This window comes from Lycorma delicatula, chromosome 1, assembly GCF_047948215.1.
Source record: "Lycorma delicatula isolate Av1 chromosome 1, ASM4794821v1, whole genome shotgun sequence".
Taxonomy (NCBI): domain Eukaryota; kingdom Metazoa; phylum Arthropoda; class Insecta; order Hemiptera; family Fulgoridae; genus Lycorma; species Lycorma delicatula.
This window is the reverse complement of record NC_134455.1, coordinates 94,849,744-94,872,722: the sequence shown is the minus strand read 5'-3', so window position 1 is coordinate 94,872,722 and position 22,979 is coordinate 94,849,744. Positions and strand designations below refer to the sequence as shown.

The following is a 22,979-nucleotide window of genomic DNA, read 5'->3' as shown; positions in this document are numbered from 1 at the left end:
ACAAAAAAGAGTCATTCAAATATAAACTGAATTTTTTTCATAGCTTTATTGATGTTAGGTAAAATTATAAATAAATTACCTTATTTTTCTACATAGGTTTCTCTAACGGGAAGAACTTTTCTCTAACAGATAGGTAGCTTCCTGATCCCGTCATCAAAAAAACAAGATGGCTGTCACAACAATCCATTGTATGAAACTTTTTCCACTCCTAAAGCTTCTTTCAGCGAACCAAACATGTGGAAATCACATGGTGAGAAGTCTGGACTGTACACAGTGGATGTTTAAGAGGGGTCCAATGAATTTTAGCAAATTTATTGCAAGTCCGAGCTGCTGTATATAGCTGTGCATTGTCAAGAAGAAGGAGGATTTGCAAATCAGTTGCTGGTGTTGTTTGCTGCAATAAGCAGCCCTGACATCATACAACAACTGGCACTAGTATGCACATTTACCATTCTTTGTTCATGTAGGAAATCAATCAGTAACACACCTTTTGAGTCCCAAAACACAGCTGTCAGAACTTTTCCACCTGAGAAGCATTTCTTGGCCTTGATCGGTGCCCACTCCCCATTTTACCACACTCCATACTTGTTCTCTTGGTTTCCAGGGTATAGTGGTGAATCTACATTTTATTAGGTCACTATATAATTTAAAAATGTCTCTTCTTCTTCCTCAAAGTGATGCAGAAGCTGCAGCCAGATGTCTTTCCGGACATTTCTCTGTGTCTCAATGAGAAGACATGGAACCCACCTTGTCAACACTCTTCAGTATCCAAGAATGTCTGACAACATTGTATGTACACTCCAAACACTTATGCGCACCTCTGATGAAATTTCAGTGATGGTTATGTGGCATTCACCTTCTACAAGCTCACAAACAGCCTGAATGTTACAATCGATGCTGGTCGGTGAACAGCGTTCATGATTTCTCCACTGCATCACAGGCATTTCAACATTTTTTGGTCCACTCAAATACTTGATTTTTTGACAGGGCAGCATCTCCGAACTGTGCCTGGAGTCGAGTCAAAATTTCATGGAGTAGAAATTGGTTTATAACTCATTGAGCAAAGGACGATGGCACCTCCTGTTCAGACAATCTGCGATTGAAGTGGGAATGTGGCCTATGAGTGTGGCTGGCCAGTTGCTCCCTCCACAAATATTCAACTGATCACCTTCAGCACCGCCACCATGTTCACTGCTTTGCCTCAGTCTGCGCGACAAAATTCCTGTTTATATTTGAATGACCCTCATAATTATGCATTATATAAATCACATCACAATGATACATGTGCTCCTTCACAGATAAAAAATATATTTAGTTCATTTTATAACTTACAAAATTTAACTAAATCTTGTAAAAATATCAGAATATTACAAATAACTCTAATCAGTTTATGGAAATTGTTATTCAAAAAAACTTTATGGATTATCCAGTTTCTCCAACAGTAAACATTAAAGAAGAATCTGCAAAATAATTCCAGAAAGTCTTTTGAAGAACAATATTTATCTAATTTTGAAGTGGGTCATTCATAGGTTTTAGTAATTTTAAAATGTCATATTTTGTCGTGCTATTCAAAAAAATATGCGTATTTTAAATTATTTTTTTAAAATGTTAATAATAAAAATAAAAAAGTAGAATGTAATTAAAATAGCATTTCAAAAATAAATTTTTTACCTGAAAAGCAAACAAAGGTGTGCGTTCATCAATTTCTTTATTCGGCATTACATATGCTTCCATATGTAAATGGTCATCATATGTTTCCATTATAACAATTTTAAAGAAATGTGTAGGAACAGCAACATGGTTTGCACCAATAACTTGATATTTAACATAGTTCTTCCCATCAGATTCCTTACTGAAGTGAAATTAAAAATGTAGTAAACAATAATTTCTACTTTAAAAACAGAATCATTACAACTATTACAAATTGTAATTTAATAATTAATTCAGTCAATTAATGCACTGTACGCTGGGTAGTGTTAGATTGGAAAAGATACAATGAATAAACTGTACTTGGCATCTGAATTATAATTACAGCCTAAACATGAATAAAAATTTCTTTAGAAAGTAATCTAAACTATTGGCTAATGTACTTGAGTTTGAGTTATGAATATAGACTTATACTTATTCCTCACTGCTGATTATTTTCTGCAATAGCAGGGAGAAATGAAATCTCTTTCTACAGTTGTAGTACAAAAATGATTACTTAACAATAGTACTAAACAATTTTATAACAAATTCAAAAATATGATAGGTTACGAAATAGAAAAATATATTTTATAATTGTATATATAGTTTTTGAAGATTGTATGAGTGAAAGAGGCAACTCTGTAAACTGCAGCCAACTATTAAATACAAAAAAATAAATAAGCTAAATGATTATTGGAATAAAATGGAAAACAAGAAAGTGCTCAAAGGCCATTAACAAAAAAAAAAATTACTAAATCTAAAATTAGATAGCAATTTTCATTTTTACACAATCAGTAAGTATTAAAAAAAAGTTAATATGAGAAGTAACAGATAATTTATTAGATAATAAATAAACTATAAAAGAAATATCTCTACCAGTGCATAAAACAAAAAATAAAAACTGTTGAAAGAAATAAAAACTATCATTTAGTATAAAGTTTCATAAAAAGTCTACACAACTAAAACCTTCAATCCAAACTGCAACTAAATTTAAGCATTACATTGGTTTAGAAAAGATAATATTTGTTTCAAGAAAGGCAAAAATGTTTATGAACCGAGGTGAAAACTAGGTTATGAACATAAAAACTCAATGAATTGTGTCCCCCTCAGTGAATAAAATTTACAATAGTAAATAATAGTTTAATATTATTTTGAAAACTTTTACAGAAAGGGTTTTAATAAATTAAAATTGAAAATATACTAAAATTAAAATTATTATTATTGATTATACTAAAATTAAAATTTGTTCTGCATAATTTTTTGAAAGAGTCCCATTAATTATAATTCCCTTTTGTTTATGAACATTTAAAAAAATTTCTTCTTTAGTAATTTAATTTTATGACCACTTTATAGACAGTGTTTGATGTGGCCCGTTTCTCTACTTCAATATTTATAATAAGCCAAAACTATGATTATTGACTTTCCAAAAATAATTCTATTAGCATCAAACAGATAATGAATTAGAAATAAATTTTTGAAAATATTTGTGTGTAGTGAAATACGTACAAGTGAAAAATAATAGAATTCTTTGAAATGTGGTGCCACAGGTGGATGCTGAAATTTAGGTTAATACAAATTTGAAATGAAGAGGTCTTCAAAATGAACAGGAGAGAAGAAATATTTGAGCTAATAAAAAAATTTAACTATGCTAATGGTTCAAAAATTAAATAAATAAAGATTTAATTATTCTGACAATAGTGGGATATGTAGAGGGGAAAAAGCTGTAGATGAAAACAAAGATAGGTATTTATAAAAGAGAGAACCAAAGATGGAAACTGTAGTAATTATATTGAAGTTAAAAGATTACAACTGTATACAAAGTACTGGAAAACGGTAGCATACCAGTCAAATTACTGATTATTAAAAAAATAATAAGAAAAGACTTTATTAAAGGACTGCTAAGATTGCTTATTGTAACAATGAAAAATTTACAAAATTTATTTTTTATGAAATAAATATTTTTATGAACCTACTGTTTTCTGTTAAAAAGGATTTAATTCTTAACTGCCTAGATTAATTAATTATTTGAAATATGAATGTAAATACAGATCTATTTACACATATACCAAATAAATTTTTATGTACATTTCAAACAAAGCATCTGTATTAAAATAATTTAAAATAAGCCAAAATACGTATTCATAAAATTATTATCTACCTTACAGTAGAAACATAAATATGCAGTAATCATAACTTATAGCTGTTAACTGTTAACTTATGTCTGTGCAAAAGCATAGTGTTAAACTACAAATAATATTTAATAGAAATTATTAATTATAAGGAATTAAAATTATTTTATGTATAATGAAAAATAGCTTAAGCAGAAAACCCCGGTTCTAATACTTTTAACAGTGGGCAACAACTACACCTTCTGAAAATGGAGTCTATGTTGATATGAAACAAAACTAGTGCTTCTTAGAAAAGTTTAAATAAATTGCTGCTTTTATTAATTAATTTTTTCAACCATCCATCCGTATTTAAAAACGATGAGATTTTAAAATTTCTCTTATAAAATTGGTGACAACTTTAAAAAAATAATTTCAATTTGATGACTTGAGGTGTATCATTTTTTTAAAAGCAGAGCAAAGTTTTATTTTGAGTGTAAAAATGATAATAAAGGGCATAACAATATGTAAAAGATTTCTAAATAAAAGACTGTACTGGCTTTAAATTGGTATATATTTATTTCATTTTTTAGATCAATTAGTATAAACCGACACAGGTGTTTTACTTCATTAATTAGATTTAAATGATTTTTGTCAAGGTTAAATGAAGTTTTGCTTTTAAATCCAAAGGTGTCAAGAAATAGCAATAAATAAAAAAAATACATTCTTTAATTATTATTATTTTATTTATAGCAAAATAGCTCTGACAACATAACAGGGCATCTAATTATTATGATGTTTAAAATCAGTTAGAATGTTAATTGTGGTCTGACAAAGCACATTTAAGTTTTATCTTATAATATAAAACTAAAACTTTTCATACAAAAAAAAAAAATAATAATAAATCAAGAAAACACTTAAATTATTTAAAAATTTTTGCTGATATGAAATATATTTTATACTGGCAAGTAGGGCTCACTTCCCTTGCTCTTCCCATTTAGCCAGACCTTCCTCTATGTTCATTATCCTCATTCTTGTGAGAATAATGATAAATATAAGAAATAAAGCTGTTCAATTTATTTAAAAAAATCAGTGTATTGTAATTTCTTCAAGTAACAGTTAGACCAGACAGGATTTGGAACTTTGAGATCTGAAATATGCGTATTTCAGAAAAATTGACCTCCACCTTAAAAATAGTAATTATAGTCGATTACCCGTCTTTTATATGGGTAAAAAGGTATTTTGCATGGTTCTTAGCATTACCCGACAAAAACTGCAAGATGGCTACTTCATTTCTTATTTTTTTTGTTTTGTTTTTTATTTTAAGCTTTTAACTTTTTTTTTAAGGAATAGTTTGTGAACAGCATAATCTAAAAAATGGACTTGTAAACAATATTTACAGATTTTCTGTCTGGAGTGTATATATATAGATTGTTCCTGGAGGATACTCTGGAGCAAGCCACTTACAATTATTAGAATTTTATGCCAGTTTACATAGATGTAAACCTGAGCAAGTAGTCAGAAAGGTTTCTTTGGTGAACATATATAACAAAGTTTATTGAACAATATTTGGTAGTAGTAATAATAATAATAAAAATAACAATATAAATAAAAGTTATTTAAAGCTAAATTTAAAAAAAAATTATATTACTTTTTTATTTAAACTAGAGATAAGTAAATATAATTTATAACATGCATTATAATGTTATATATTAATTTTACACTATAGCACACCTTAGGAGTTAATAAAAAATGAACAAAGTGAGGTAGTATGAGTTGATTTTTTCAAACATTAGTGTACATACTACACTAGTTAGTGATGACTTTGAATCAACAGTCATTATACTAATTAGTGATGACTTTGAATGAAAACTCTGGTGCGATGTAACACCAGGCAGAATCATCAGTTGAGTAATGGCTACCATGCAGGAGATGTGCGTACTATGGTTTCATGAAAGTGGATCTTGTTATTACTGTTCATAGATGTTTTTATGTGAAGTGAACAAAAATAATGCATTCTTAAAAAAAGTAGTCTTCTCTGACAAAGCTATCTTCTATGTTTCTGGCCATGTTAACTGTGATAATTTCATATTTGGGATAGCGAGAACCTTCATGTTGTTTGACAAACACAAAGTGATAGCCCGCAAATTAACATTTGGTGTGTGTTGACTGCTTATGAAGTGATTGGACCATTCTTCTTCACTGAGCCAATTGTTACTAGCGCAATTTATCTAGACAATTAAAGGAGTATGCAGTTTCACAAACTCAACATTGGCAACCCAATCTTTACTTCCAACAAGGTGGCATACCACCACACTGGAGTTTACATGTTAGGGACTACCTACATGAACAATTTCCTCAATGTTGGATTGGCTGTGATGGATCAATTCCCATATCACCTCAATCATTCATCATCACCAGTTATGATGTGGGAAGAAATTTGTTGGCCTGCCCTCACCTTCTCCCACTCTCTCTCTCTTTCTCCCATACTACTCCAAAAATGCATAAGCAGTTGCCATCCTTTTATTTTTGTGCACACTAGTCAATTTTCTTGGAAAGTTTACAATAGCCTATTTTGCAGAAACTTTCTACACAACATAGTGTTCGGAAATACTATTGCAAGAACACTATTTATAAAGTGTCTGTTTCCTCAAAGTTTGGCTTTCACTTGATCAATAAGATCATCTTTTTGAACACTAGGCCTTCCACTTCCTTCTTCATCATGAACATTTGCATGGACTTCATTAAATGTCTTTCCATCTTTCATTATTGTAAATCCATAAATTTCACTCGGTTCATAATGAACTTCAGAAGCATAACCTTCAGAAATGGAATAAGACTCAAGAATTCACAACTGGGATTGTTTACTGCGCAACTTTCACAGCAAAAAACAATACGTAAGGTAAATATATTAGACTACTGAAAAGAAGGACAACAGCTAGTTAATAAAATATTTGATGCATGGTATAGTTCTTTGTTGCCAGCCTTTTCATTAATAACCGGCACTTATTTTTTAAAAAAGCCTCTTAGTTAACAGTAAATTCTGGATTACAATAATTAACATAAATCAATGGAATACTGCTCATGAATTCATGAGTATGCACTCTGATAATATGGAATTTACTTTATTCCTGAAAGGTTCTGTCAGATAACTTGAATTGCTAGAAGTCTGTACAATACATTAATGATTTTTAAAAGTGGAGTGATTAAAGATTTGGATTGTTTAAGATGTTACTAAAACTTCTAAGTACTCCAAAATGCACTGACTCATAGGACCACTGAAATTTTGGATGAATTTTTGCATTTCCTTATTCGTTTCAATGTCTAATTGGTTCGAATTTTAAAAGAACGAAATACAAAATTTAATGGAAAAAATGTTGCACAATATTAGAAATTTCTTTACATTTATTCCACAGTAGAAATTTAGAGCTGCTGCTTCTATGCCCCCCAGTTTTTATTTTTTCCTAACTACAAGTCATTCTTAGTTTGTTGAATTTACAACAAGACATAGTTTGTTGAATTTCATCATTTCAGTTATGTAGAATCTTCTGTGTTGCCTTCCAGCTGAAGCACAACCAGAAACTTTATTTAAAGTTTTACATTCATCATCCTGTTCATATGATTGCACCCCATATTGGGTACTTCTTCACCATTTCATGTACAGTACTTGTGTTAACTTCATTTGATGCTGCACATCATTGTTTCCACTTATCTAATCTAGTTTTATAACAGATTCTTATAAAGAATTCCATTTCAATAGCTACAACTTTTAAATATTGAGCTAATATTCTATGTCCTGTTTCAATAATTCTAAACTCTGAATTACACTTCTGCAAATTCTGTTGTATCTCTACAAATAATTCTATTCTATATGATCTTCAGAGTTTTGTGAGTTTCTAACCTTCATCAATTTTAAAGTTGATCTCATCACTGCTGCATCTATATTAAACCACATACCAAAATAATGGGCTCTTGCAATCCCTTGAATATATCTAGAGCCTCATTTTTTACCTACTCTTTCATAGACATTTAATTTCATAAAAACATTTATTTTTATAAGAAATACTGGTTGGGCCTCTAAAAATTATTTCTATATGAAACTGATTTAGTCGTAAGTAATATACAATAAGTTGATAAAGTTATTCCAAGAGCCGATGATACCCATCATATTATGTAACAATGGTGAAAATCTAAAATAAATGTAGTTCAATCAACAGCAAATTAAAAAGATTGATCAGTAATAATAAAATAATGTGACTAAGTGTTTAAAATGAAGGAATTAAAAATATAAAAAATTAAATGAAGATAAAATATGAATTAAAAAAATTAAATTAAGGAAAGCAATAGAGTAAATAAGAGTAATACAGAGATTAAGTTTACAGTAAAATAAAAGAAAGGCAATTTTCTTTATTTCATATTAAATAATAATCAAAAAAATATCTTACCGTGGTAAGTAGAGAGGTCCTGTACAAACATATACATTAGAATACGTCTTTGTTAATTTTCTAACATGTCTCTCTAGCTGATTCCATGCACCTCTATTAAATCCTTCACCAACTTGTGGAGCCATATTAGATAAAAGAAAGGTTTGCTCAACATGTTTCTGAGACAATCTGTGATTACCAGCAGCAGCTAAATGGCCTCTATCAAATCCACTACCCTTATAATCTGCATTTGTGGATCTGAATTAAACACAAATCACTTAATACATAACTTCTCACCATAACCTCTAATATGCATTAAGTGTCGTATATACACACATATAAGATATGCAAACTTTCTAAAAATTTCATATGAAAAAGTAATGGAGTAATTATTAATTGAACAGAAACACTATTTGTTTTAACTTGAATCTTTGTGGCTGTAAAGATGTACATTTCAACACCAACAAACCTTAGTTTAATATAGTATATTTGAAAATATGTAAAGAAAAATATGCAGTACCCTATGTTTTTATTAATCTTATATACTGAATGCCATTCCATTCATTCTGGTAGCCATTTATGCCTCTGTATCAATTTCTGGTTTCATAACTTGTAATCAAAACTTTTCTTGCTTTTGTTTCACAATGCTTAATTGAATAATATGAGTGTTAAAATGACATCACAAACTATGACAAATATCCAAGTTGGTAATATTCAATAGTAACAACCCCTGCTAACATGTTTGTCAATTGAAAGAAAGTACAGCATGTCTGTAAAATAATAGTGGGGTTTTAAATGGTTACAGTTTCAGAAAAAAACATTTAGAAAGATGAACGGTATATTAAATGAGAGAGAAACACTCCCAGTTTATGTATGCGAAATCTAGCACATGCGCATTGTATTTCCAGTACATGCAAGCAGTACATGGACATTAGTCAACATGTTTGCAGTGCAGAGGAAGGTTCAGTGTATGTTGTGATCCTATGTTTGATTTAGTTACATGTCTTAGTTGTGAATACCATTGTGTGTGCAATGAAGACCTCCCACATGAAAATAACATTCAGTGAAGATACAAACAACTCAAAGAAACAGGGGCATCCTACTGAAGCAAACACGCCCACGATGGCCATCAGTGTCTGATGAAACAAGTGAAGCAGTGGGAACAAGTTTCTTGCATAGCCCAAAGAAATCAATATAGCAGTGTTCTAGACAGTTGGGAATTTCTAAAACAATTGATTTTGCTGTAGATATTCTGGATAGATTAGAGCAAGATGATGAATTTTTAAATAAGTTCATTTTCAGTGATGAAGCAACATTTCATGTTTCTAGACAAGTACATTGGAACCTCCACATGCTGTTATTAAACATCTGTGTGACAATGAAAAAGTGAATGTGTGGTGCACTATTGGACATGACAGAGTTATTGGTCCCTTCTTTTTTTCTGAAAAAATAATAACTGAGAATATCTTCCTGGATATGTTATAAGGGTGTGTAGCGCCAGAGAATTCCATTTTCCAGTTAGATGGAGCTCCTCCACATTATGATGCAATTGTGCAGGAGTTTCTTAATGAAACATTTCCTCAGCGATGAATCGAATGAGAAGGGTGGATTGCCTGATCCCGATGGCTTCCAGAAGATACCCCATGGATTTCTATCTTTGGGATACTCCATGGATTTCTATTTTCTATTAGTGCAAGTTTGAAATCAGAACCATTTAAAAATAAGGCACTGAAGCTGTTTTTTCTACCACGCCAGATGTTCTCTGCCATGTATGGCAAGAGTGAATATTATCTTGACATCTGCAAGGTATCTAAGGGAGCACACATCAGAATTTACTAAACAACTAAGAAAATTGGAGTGTTTCTCTTTTATTTAATGTATAGTTCATTTCTCTAAAATTCTTTGTTCTGAAGCTATAACCATTTAAAACCCCACTATTATTTTATCAACAGACTGAATAATATAGTAAACCAGGTATGCAGGAGAGTATGAATTTCCTTGATCACTGGGAAAATGGAAAAAAAAAAGTTTTGTGGGCAGAAATCAAATGATTACACCAGTTTCCAGGTTTCATAAATAACTAAACACTGTGCAAAGCTACACAAGTATAAGCGCAATGAAAAAGAAAAAAATAGCCATAAGTATGCTGAACTTTCCTGGGATTTGTGTAGGACTTATTAAAAACCTCTCCCTAATTATAAACATAAAAACTATTACTTTCACACAACCTTACTAATTCTCTTAACTAACACTAGTGTAAAATATAAAACAAATATTGTACAATGAGTTGTTAATAAGTTTGTTAAACAAAAGTTTATAAAATTTAGCGTAACTCTATAACAATATTTTGAGCTATCAAAAAAAAAAATTTTTTAAAGTTTGTAAAATGTACTATCTTTGCAATAAAGGTTAATACAATAATTCCCATCCTCATAAAGCATCATTCCAAAAAAATAAAAATAAATAAAAGTAACAAATCTACAGCTTGGAACAGAAAATTTCAGAACAATTTTATTTTAAAATTGATCTGAAATCAATATTACAAAGAATATTCATAAAGTAAGGACCATTTGGTCATTAAAAAAAATTAACGCGTGAAAAAAGTTTTTTATTTACAGTTTTAGTTTACTACATATCTACTTCACTTTTCCACGTAATCGCCCTTCAGTTCTAAGCACTTTTCATAACGCTGCACCAGTTTCTTTAAGCCCTTCTGCAGAGAAGTTTGCTGCCTGAGAATTAAACCAGTTGACAACAGCAGTCTTGAGTTCCTTGTTGTTTTTAAACCGTTGTCCACCAAGCCACTTTTTGAAATGAAAGAAAAGGAAGTAGTCGCTAGGTGCAAAAGGTTGGGACTATATGGAGGGTGGTCAAAAAGTTCATAATGAAAATCTTGAATCTTCTTCTTGGTTAAGGCAGTAGTGTGAGGACACATGTTGTCGTGAAGGAGGATTATGCTGGATAACAGTTTCCCTGCGTCATTGATTTTGGATCGAACGTCTGTTTGGTAAGCATTTTCCAGTACACGTCAGCTGTAATTGTTGATCGACGCTCCATGAAATCAACCAAAATAACGCCCTTTTTGTTCCAAAAAATGGTAGCCAGCATTTTTAGACTCGAGCATGGACATTGCTTAAACGTTTTCAGTTTTAGGGAACTTGATTGGCACCACTGCATTGACTATTGTTTCGATTCTGTGGTGGTGGAGGATATCCACGTCTTGTCACCCATAACAATGTGGCAAAACAAATCATCTCCATCTTGTCAATAGCGGTCCAAAAAAGCTTGTCCACTGCACATTCTTTGCTCTTTGTGTTGGTCAATGAGGATTTTCGGTATCCACCTTGCACACAATTAGTGATATCCGAGCTTTTCTGTGTCAATCGTGTAGATAAAGTTGTGTCCAGCATGTGGAAATCCATCAGCCAGAGTACTAATCATCAATCTCTGATCACGTCGCAGTTTTTGGTTCACTTGTTCAACAATTTTGTTGGTCTGAGTATTGGGTCTGCCATTCCACTCTTCGTCGGCCATTTTTAGTCTCAACACCACTGTCTAAGCTTTCCTTCATTCGTTACTGTAGGTCAGACACTGGCACAACTCCTGATGAATTTCAGCAGCTGAAGATCCTTTTGCACACAAAAATCAAACCACAGCGTGCACTTCACAACTGGTGGGAGAAACGATCATTGCGGACACTGTGATCTGCATTCACTAGCAGGCAAACAACTACTCCATCAAAACAACAACTGCAGTGGCTTTGTAAATAGCAGACAGATGGCCCTGCAGGCGTGAAACTGTGTTCAGAGCCGCTAATAATTAAATATAAGCTGACGGCCTTACTTATTTTATTTTTAAAAAAATGATAAATTTTAAGCAAATTTATTTATTTTTTTTAAATAAAAATTACAAATCTACAGCTTGAGACAGTAAAATATCATCAATTTTAAAATTTCAATTTTTAGAGAAAAGGATACTTTTCAACAGTTCTTCTATAATATTTCCAACTATATTTTTTTTAAAAACCTAAATCTCTTCAAGATTTAGTATCTGGTGATTTGATTTTTTTTAAAATTAAATAATCAATTTCTCCTAATATCAGATTTCATAATTGCAGGTTAAACCAATCCTTAAATTAAGTAGAAATGAACCAGCACATACATCAACTTTATTAAAAATATATAAATACTTTTCTCATAGGTACATACCATACCAGTTAGAAAATAATAGAATAGAATCATTTACTGCTTTAATATGCCTAATATGTAGTAAGCGCTTTACTATGCTTTAATATGTACTGCTTTACTGCTTTAATATGTAGTAAGAGTATTTTTTAAGATACAAAAAGGAACTGACATAAGTAGATGTATGCAGCAACATGTAAAAAAATGGTCATAATTCTATCAATGACCAAAAAATAGCATTAGAAGAGATGAAAGCTTACAAAATATAGCTTTTATGTAATGCACCAGTTTAAATACAAATACCAGACAATGAGAACTTTTAAAGTATCAAGATCACTTTTCCTAATGTGTATGTAGCAGTCTGTTCAACTAGTGAACAATAAGTACCCTCCCTAAAACCAACGAGATGATGATGATAAATATGACTTGTAAATGAGATGTAGTCTTGTACACTCGGCCAACCATTCCTGTGACGTGTGGTTAATTGAACCCCACCCACCAAAGTATACTGGTATCCACTCTCTACTATTCAAATCCATAAAAAGCAAGTAACTTTTACTAGAATTTGAACCTCAGAATCTTTGACTTTGAAAATTGAGTAACTTGCAACGATGAGTTAACCACTAGACCAGCCCAGTGGGATAAATTATAAAATTACATGCATTAAAAAATATGATATCCAACGTGTTAAGATACTAAAATTGAATTGTTAAGCTTCTTAACAATTCAATCTCAACTGCCTGAATTTAACTTCTTTCTTATCTCTTTCAACACCCCAACTATGCGAGGACTGGAGCATGAAGCATAAGAAATAAGCATAAAAGCTTTATAAAATACTTCTTAGCACTTTTCAGTACTTTCTTATCCTATATTAGACTAATAACAAACTGGCAAAAAATAAATACTTTCTAACTTCTGTGCTCAGCTCTCCTATTCTGGCATTTTTTGTATACATAAATATATATAATTTATACATATACGAGTATATATAAATTACCATATTCCAGCTGAATCCCATTGATTTCACATTTAACTTACCTGTTTGTATTGCATATGTGTATCAATACTTAACTTATTTCATTGCTAATTTCAATCTCAGCCTTCTTGATATGTGTATACCATGTTTTAGTTCCTTTTGAACATTCCTCCCCAAATAACAGTATAATTTTCCAACAATTTTCATTTAGTATCAGCGCAATAAATTTTCATTCGTAAAACACTTAACCAACTAGTTGGAGGAAAATATTTTTAATTTAATTATTATTTTATTTATTATATTTAATATTATTTTTTTATGGTAAGAATTTTTCATGAAACTCTTGATTTATAAAGGATTTAAAAAAATAAATTTTATTATTATTTTGGCGATTTCATTTTTATTTTCAATTTAATGCACATTATATATATATATATATATATTTTTTTTAAATTTAATGTTTAATTTTAGTTACTTTTATATAACACTTTCAATTTATGAATATATCTAATGACAGATTTATTAATAATTGAAATTTTTATATATTTATCAAAGTAATAAAAAAGTACTTTCTAAATAAAATATTGATTTATTATGTTTTATCATAAAAATTGTTTCTTATAATGTTAACATTTAAAATATTTATGCACAATTTATTTGCAATTATCCTACACATATCAATAATAAACTGCAATAAACTATCTTTATTACATGTAAAAACTCAGAATATATTAAAAACAGTTACACAATATATGAAAGAAACACAATCACCATATATAGTAGAAAAAAAAACAATAAACATATTCAGTTTAAAAGTGAAATACTCGCAAAAATTCATACACAAATCCTACTTTGTAGTTAAGAAATCATTCAAAAGTATAAAATGGATCTTCTAGCAATACATGTTTAAGTAATATTATTTTGGTTTATATCTTAGGAACCCACCAGGTTGGTCTAGTGGTTAACGCGTCTTCCCAAATCAGCTGATTTGGAAGTCGAGAGTTACAGCGTTCAAGTCCTATTAAAGCCAGTTATTTTTACACGGATTTGAATACTAGATCATGGATACCGGTGTTCTTTGGTGGTTGGGTTTCAATTAACCACACATCTCAGGAATGGTCGAACTGAGAATGTACAAGACTACACTTCATTTACACTCATACATATCATCCTCAGAAGAATTATCTAAACGGTAGTTACCGGAGGCTAAACAGGAAAAAGAAAGAAAAGGTTTATATCTTAGGAACAGTTTAACTTATACCCATTAAATTTGGTTTTGTATTTAGTACTAGTGTATTACAGAGATCGATTCTATTAAACTGTTGGTTAATACTTAATTTAATTAAGTTATTAATTTTTTTTCTCTTAAATTCATCATTAAATACCTCCCTCTGAAAAATCCCTAAATTGTATTAGATGATTTTTTTTTTAATCTTACCAGAAAATAATATAAGAAATATAATAGGAAAAATATACAAAAAATACCCTTTCCTAGAAGCAGCTCTCTCCTAAAATATGATAATATAAAATTTTTTTGACTTTTGATTAATCTGATCTATCACCATGAAATTTGTACTACTTTTTTCTCTAAATACAATTATCAGTTTTCTTTCTTATCATAAGTTTACGTGGTAATAAATAAATGCAAAAATCGTATTTTTTTAAATTTTTACTATTTCATCTCTTGAACTGAAAATGTTTGTTTTTATTATTTATTTTTACATGAGTTATTATCAACTCATTCATTAACTTCAATTATCAACTTTACATTATACTTCATTTTTATTATTTCACTGGGTAAAAAGTATCACTCAATTACTTAATATATACTTTCTGTATTTAATTAACATTCTTACCTAAAGTATTTATGAATAGATTCATCCTCAGAGAAGTTACAAAGTGACCTATTAACTTGATCTTTTGGTTTTAGTCGGTCAGCAGTAAAATGTTCAAAAACCCAATAAGCAACTCTAGCACGTGTGTCATAAGATAAAACATAATCATCAAATGTTCTCAGATTTGATAAACTTGGAAAACCAAATTTCATGATCTGAAAAAATTTTAGTATCAGTACAAAAAAGAAAAAACAAAATAATAAAAAAATAAATAGGGGAATCTAAAATGTAATGGTTAATGCAAAATATAATTAGAAAAAATATTTTTTTTAAAATCATGACAACAAAAATTATTCTAAAAAATACAACATCCCTTTTTAATTAATAAGTACCCATTACAATTTTAAACAAAAAGAGAGGACTAAGGACTTAGTTGTACCATTTAAACCATTGGATATAGTCACTACTGAAATTAAACTTCTGGAGTGGGATGAACAACCTTAAATGCAAACGTAGACCAACATGGAAGTGAAAATCTTTGTTTTATAACCATAAACATGCCACATTTGTATTTACTCAATGGGGATCACTTTGTGGCCTACTGAATATCACAGGAGTAATCCACTGACGAATAGTGAATAAATGTTACACTATCTGTCTAAGATGCTCTCAGCACTGCAGCCAGTTTACCAATATGTAAAAGAGATCACAGTTTGTTAAGTGCAGGATTTTTATCAGTGAAAAAGAAATTTCCAGGGATAAGGGGTGTAAATTCACTGGTATCATTTGAAAGATGTATAAGTATTCTGGGTTATAATATACTTCTTAGAAATATTTAACAACTAATTAAAATAAATATATATAACTCTTAAAACAGAATTTTCTATCAATCAAAAATATTAATTAAATGTTTATCATAAATAAAAAAATTATCTTATCTTAGAAGGGATATTACAAGTTTTTAAGTTTGGTAATCACACTCACCTCAGATACTCTCCCTGATGGTCCTAATTTCTCTTGGGGATTAAAAGGATCCTCAGCTACCTCTTTATTAGAAATAATAGGAGCTGCTGCTGAAACAGTTCCAAAGATTGGTAAACCTGGTAAATGTTTTTCATGACCCAAAGATGGTATAAAACTGAAACCATAAGTGGTTTTATGCCTTTCCGTAACTGTCCCAGCTATCCAACCTCCAAGCCCAATCAGCGAACAAGTACCGATACGAAACATTTTTGATATCATTTTTCAAGAAATAAATTCAGTTATATTTTTTATCACTGTTAACAGCCTGCCTGATAGGCGTATCAACAGCGTACTAGTACTGGAGACAAAAACTAAATTATAATACGAATATTATGAAATCATAACAGAGTTCTCACAATTATTTAATTTTTGGTTAATGGTCAGCATCTAACACAAAACTGTATACTTCCAAACAAACAGATATACTTAAAAAAAAACAGCATAATAATATAATTACTTTCCCTCTCATACTAACCCTAGAGGTCATAACAGTAACATGTGATGGTATCAACAAAAGAATTTATTTGATCGATTACCTTCAATAAAACTTCTAAGTCGACTACTCGAAATTATTTGAAGAATTATTTTTAGATTGTTCTCGTCATTGTGAACGATAGTATCGATACATACATAGGATTTAATGTGTCCTCTCGAAGTATACGTTGCTTGAGGTAGTATTACGTACTTAAATTGGAGGTTATGTAAGTTGCTTCGCGTAAAGTACAAGGTGTGTTGCAGGATCTTGGACGTTTTGAATGAATTTATCGGATATATTTCTATAATGAATTGTTACTTTTAATATCATGCGAATTACGATTTGAATTAAATTATTTGTGTTGTTCAATATGAAATTTACTTAAGAAAACTAAAAATTAATTTCTTAGCAGTTTAATTTTAATTTGAAAATGTTTAAAAAACCATTCAGGGTAAAATCTAATTCTCGTTTAAAGGGATCAGACACAAAAAAATTAAAAGCAGAGATTCTGAAGCATTTTCCAAGTTTGTGTGAGGAATCTCTTTCTGTTTTTATGCCGAATAAAGAAACTATATTTTCTGTGAAAATAATTGCACATTCGGGTGAAGTAGTTCTGTTATACTGCGTGCAAAAGCTGCCAATTATTTTCGAACTCGATGGTCACATATATCCAACTGTATACATGTTGTGGCAATTTCCTAGCCTGCTGCCAACATTCACTACACATCCACAGGTATTTACAGCTATTTCTGGTGGTGCAGATCTTATGCTTCCTGGTGTAGTTTTTTCAGAAGAAGTCAGCATTAAGTCCTATGGAAAGCTGAATAAAGGTGATCGTGTTTCAGTTAATTTAACTTGTAATAAGGCACCTATTGCAGTTGGTAAAGCTGCTTTATCAAGTTATGATATGTACATGTCAGCAAAACGTGGTAAGTGTGTGAATATTTTACATTTTTATGGTGATACTTTGTCAAACTATGGTTCAACATTACTTATTCCAGAACTGGGTCCAGTATGTTATGGCGATCATATTGAAGAAGATGGTATAACTCCAGATGAGAATACTGAAGATCCCAACACTTTGATAGAAATTGCTAGTAATCTAGTACTGGTTGAAAATACTGATAATTTTTTAACTTTAGTTGAATGTGCTGTTGATCAGGATCCTCCAGAAACTGTTAAAAAGGATCATGACATTAATACTTGTGAATTAAATGAAAATATAGAAGATACTTCTGATAAAGAAGATTCAAGTGAAAACTTAAAAGAAATTATGAATGAATTATTAATGTACTGTTTTTTGAAGTCATTAAAAACTTCAGTAAAGAAGAGTACTTTTCCTCTGCTGGTAAGCACATTTTATAGGCAGCATATTCTTGCTGCTTGCCCACCAGGAAAAAATGTTGACATAAAAAAAACAAAATATAAAAAGTTATCAAATTTTTTAAATGAAGTTGAGAAAACAGGAATTATTAAGCTTGAAATGCTTTCTAAAGGAGTTCAAAGCATATCTTTTGTTGCATTTGATCATAGTTTGATAAAAGAATTTGATAGTAGGTTTTTTGATCTGGCCAACTCTGATAAAGAAGAATTGGTAATGTCCAACAAACCTATTGTTCCAGAAGTAACAGAAAAAAGGACTGTTACTGCTGCTGTTCTTCCTTTGTTTTCAATTTATTTGAATAAAAAGGGAGATAGCCTAACAATGCAAAGTATTAGAAAATGCATTACTGATTATGTTAAATCCCAAAATCTTAAGTTTAAGGAAAATGAGAAATTTGTGAAACTTGATAAAGTGTTAAAGGATATAATTGGTAGCACAGAGGATATCCTAACCTGGGATGCTTTGATAAATGGTGTTATTAATAAAATGGGACATTCTTATGAGTTAATTGCTGGTGAAAAAAAGACAACAGTGGTTAAGGGTAAATTACAACCTATAGATATTCAAGTTGGCACTCGGGTTGGTAATAAAAAAGTGACACTTGTAAGTAATTTAGAGTTGTATGGGATTAATGTTTCAGAGTTTGCGCATGAGTGTCAACATGGAGTAGGAGCAAGCACAACCATTAACAATGTTCCAGGTTCTAAAAGTGCACAAGTTCAAATTCAGGGGAACCAAGTAATTTTTGTTAATAAATTGCTTACCGAAAAATATTCTATACAAAAAAGGTTCATCAGAGGGTTAGAAAATGCACCAAAAAAGAAAAAGTAAATGATTGTTTTGTGATTAAATATTACCGTCATATAAATTTATTAATTCCGCTCAGAAGTTCTATATTTTTCTCCTTTAGTGTAACTACATTTAATATAGAAATTGTGATACTTTATATCATGTTATTTAAATCTTTGATGAAATAAATCTTAGTATTTCATTTTAAAAATGTTGTAACGTTTTTGTATTTTGAATGTTTTAAAGTTTGTTTTCCATTTCCTGAACTAGTTTTAATTAACATTTAGATTAAGTAACCTAAAGTTTTATATGCGATATATGAGTTAATATAAAGCATACTTTAATTTTCTCGTATCTGTATTTCATAATGTAAAAAACTTTATCATTTTTTGTTTGATGAAGAATAGTTTTGAAGTTTTTTTACTGGCTGTTGATTTCTTCTACTAATAAAGGTTTTTTTAGTATAATAAATAAAATGAATTAGAGTAAAAAATAAAGTAATAAAAAAGTAACATATGTTGTAATGTTACTTAAGGAATAATTTCGTGATCTGATGGCAAAAGCTGATAAGCTCATTTTATTAAATTTTTTGGTAATTCTTTGCAATTAATTGATCAACTGTAATTTTTTTCATACATTAATATACTATATTAAATAGGTGTGGGTAGGGGGTCTGTAAAACACTAAATGTTGGAAAGCAGGTGACCCATGCAAGGTCAAAGTCCATGTTACATTATCAGCACTCTAGTAAATTAGCTCTCAGTTTTGTAAGTTAAGACCTATTCAGATGCTAATCTGTGGAGAGAAGTTAAGGTTAGACTTTTGTGGGGAGAGGTTAGGGATAAATTGCCAAGGTATGACAATATTTAACAGCAGTTGTAGAACTCTTGAATGAATTTATGTTTAAATAGAAATATAAATATCTACAGAGGGAGATTTCACTACATGTTCCATGCTATTAGTCATGACAGCTAATCACCTTATGAAGAGCACGATCAGTCATCTTCAGCAGCTGACTTCGAGTTTGACTTTGATGACTATAAGGATTAGTTTATGGTTTATTCCTCTCTCTACAAAACTGAAACCTTAACCCAAACCTCTCTCCACAGAATGGATTACTATTTGAACAGGTTACCGTAACTCACAAAACTGATTACTAATTGACTAGAGAACTGATAATGCAGCTTTAACTTTGTGCATCACCTACTTTCTGACATTTAGATCTTGTGTTTTTTTAATCCATAAAAGAACATATAGTATGTCTATTTAAATATCCTACTATGATAAAATAAAAGTGTAATGATATATTTTATTCGTAGTATCACTTGTTATTGGTTATCATTATGATGTATGAATCAATTTGTTTATCAGTTTGTTATTATCACCCAGGAAAAAATTAAATATACTATTAATTTTTCATGAGACTGAAAGTATAAAAAATGCTGATTGTCATTAGCCAATATTGGCAGTGTTTGATAAAAAAAGTATTTCATTAATTTTGTCAGAACTAGGTAAATCACTAGCGTGATACAGAAAAAAATTTTGTTTGACGTATAATCTTTAGAAAGTTCAAAATATTAATGTTTGTAATTAACTTAAGTTCATAAACTATTATTTTCTGCTGCTAGCAGTTTGATTTTTTTCAGAATAAAGTTCAGTGTTAATTAATAAAACTAATTTATGTATTAAAATGACTAGAGGTCAAAAGTTTTATACTTCGAAGTACTTGCTGTAGAGTACTTCTATACATGAAGTTTATTTTTGGGAGAGAGCTTTGTATGTACAAGTCAGAATAAAAGCCCTAATTTTTTATGTGTCGTGGTCTGTATCTTTTATAAATAAAATGTCTGTGTATTTATTAGCTACATTTGGTTTCACTGTTGGTTATTCTTTTCTGTTTTTGTTTTGTAAACTAGATTAAGCATCATTGAAGCATTGAACGTTGAAATGTCTGATCGATGAATAAAGATTTATTACAATAATAATTATTATGTTTATTAAACATTAATATTTTAATTGATAATCAAAAACAAATAATTTGTTTAGTTTTTAAATAAAATACTATTACAAGATATTATAATCATATGTGGGGAGTACATTTCTCTTGTTTTTAAGCACAATGTCCTATCACTTTAATGTTTTTGTGAATGTATGGTATTGAACATATTTTACATTCAGTGCGTAAGTATCAATGATAATATTAATGTAAATAGAAAAAATTTGCACTCTGAAGGTATCTTTTTTATTACCGGAGCCAAAGATTGAAATGTTAAAAATATCATATTGCTAATTTTCTCCTAAGGTATATAAACGGATTATGTGTGCAGATAAAGGAAAGAACATTGTTCAACTATTTCTTAACAAACCAAAAAGAATGGTTATTTGAGTTTATCACATAAAATCTCATATAACATATTAAATACATATGACATTTGGTTATTCTGTTGTCGCTACACTAAATCAAAATTAAATATATCTGTAATAAAATTAAATATACCTTCTCTTTTTCAATATTGTCTGTAGATAATTACTACCTATTTCTACTTTAAATTAACAAATTTTACATTATCATAACCTGTTCTTATTCTTAAGTTAATGAAGGAAAAATATGAATTGGGCAGGTACTATTGGGTCATTCCACATCAAATCAACTAAAATAAATGCACTTCTCAGATTCATGTTGAGTAATTCAAATAGAATTTACAGGTTTGGCTCTACCCATGAAGTGATACGAAAAAAAAAATATTTTTGCAGATCTTTCAGTCACCCAGTTTTTTGTGTGGAACCCCGTAAAAAAGTACAAAAATTGCAAAAAACAAGGTTCAGGTAATTACAAAAAAATAGATTTCCCAGTTCCTATAAGCGATAAATAGCTCATTTTGGTGCCATTTTAAAGCACTTGGATTTGTGATATGTCACTTGGCAAGGTTCTATGTTATTAATAGTTCAGGTTACAAAAAATAGTATGTATCCAAAAGTGTATTTTCTAAAAATTTGAAAAATATATCTTTTGCTTCCTAAATGTGTTGTACGTAGGATAAACATTTCATAGTAGGATTGCAATTGGATCATGTTAAAAAATAATTTTGTAATAATTAGATACAGCAGAATATTCTAATTATTCCCCCTATGCGAAAATTGCTAATTGAGATTCAGTCAGTGAAAATTCTCCAGTCTCTTCCAGTCTTACAGACTAGGTCACTTGATGAGGCAGAAGAGGAGCATGTCATGACATGCACTCCTAGTGCCAGCAAAAGAATTTATATGTTTCATCCTATTGAGACGAGTAAAGTAATATTTAGTCTGAATCATCTCTTGGAACAGAAGGTTCAGTGGTTACTCCCCAAGAGGATTGATCATGTCCATAAAGTGATGCAAAAAAATATTTTTTTCAGATGTTTTTGTCACTCTTTGTTAACTGAGCTGGCCTTTCTCTACAAGTATGGAGTTTTATGACTACTTCATCACAGCCTTTGACCAGAATGCAGTGACCAGCATGGAACCATCAACTTCTACAGCTTCAGGTAAAATTTACTGCTACATTCCATTTTAAAACTCAAGTCATAATTTCTGTAAGAAAAATCTGAGAAGTGTAAGCAAGAACTTATTGCAGACATTTACTTTCCTTAAACAAGGTTAAGAAAATTTGTGATATTGCCGCAAACAGTTAGAAGCATCTGCTATAAATAATGCTGAAGAATCTACTTCTGATGAAGAATTTCAACAATTAGATCCTTTGTGTTCCCCAGAAAAAATGAAGCTGTAAATACTCTGAACAAAAGTTTGATTATTTTAAATGAATCGCCTATTCAGAAAAAACATCTATGTGAAAGAAAATACCCTCAGGAAAAGCTTAAGAAAGCAGCAGTGGTGTTCAAAAGCAAAATATTGAACATGGCTTCAGATTCTGAACAAGATGCTATTGCTCTCATCTCTGACCGTGAAATTACCAGCCAATTGAAGGAAAAATGTAATACTACAGATGATAAGAGCATCAGGATGGAAATATTGACAATGCTCCCTAAAAGCTGGACTTTAAGATATTCAAGCTGAATTTGGAGTATCAAACTACACTGCAAGGAAAGCTAAAAGTCTGGT

At 30.1% G+C, this 22,979-nt stretch overlaps 2 protein-coding genes across 2 annotated transcripts in view; one reads left to right on the top strand and one right to left on the bottom strand.

Annotated features, from left to right (window-relative positions):
* EndoG (endonuclease G, mitochondrial) overlaps nucleotides 1–16,759 on the bottom strand; it is a 33,221-nt gene extending 16,462 nt beyond the window's left edge. Inside the window, exons 1-4 of the mRNA XM_075358036.1 lie at nucleotides 16,195–16,759; nucleotides 15,232–15,425; nucleotides 8,237–8,473; nucleotides 1,672–1,852 (exon numbers count right to left, since the gene is read on the bottom strand). Coding sequence (XP_075214151.1) covers nucleotides 1,672–1,852; nucleotides 8,237–8,473; nucleotides 15,232–15,425; nucleotides 16,195–16,452 — 870 coding nt within the window. The 5' untranslated portion in view covers nucleotides 16,453–16,759. The remainder of the gene's footprint in view (nucleotides 1–1,671; nucleotides 1,853–8,236; nucleotides 8,474–15,231; nucleotides 15,426–16,194) is intronic.
* Nucleotides 16,760–16,899: 140 nt separating this feature from the next.
* eIF2D (eukaryotic translation initiation factor 2D) lies at nucleotides 16,900–21,391 on the top strand. Its single transcript, XM_075357998.1, has one exon. The coding sequence runs from the start codon at nucleotides 17,139–17,141 to the stop codon at nucleotides 18,921–18,923; it is 1,785 nt and encodes a 594-aa protein (XP_075214113.1). The 5' UTR covers nucleotides 16,900–17,138; the 3' UTR covers nucleotides 18,924–21,391.
* Nucleotides 21,392–22,979: the final 1,588 nt, after the last annotated feature.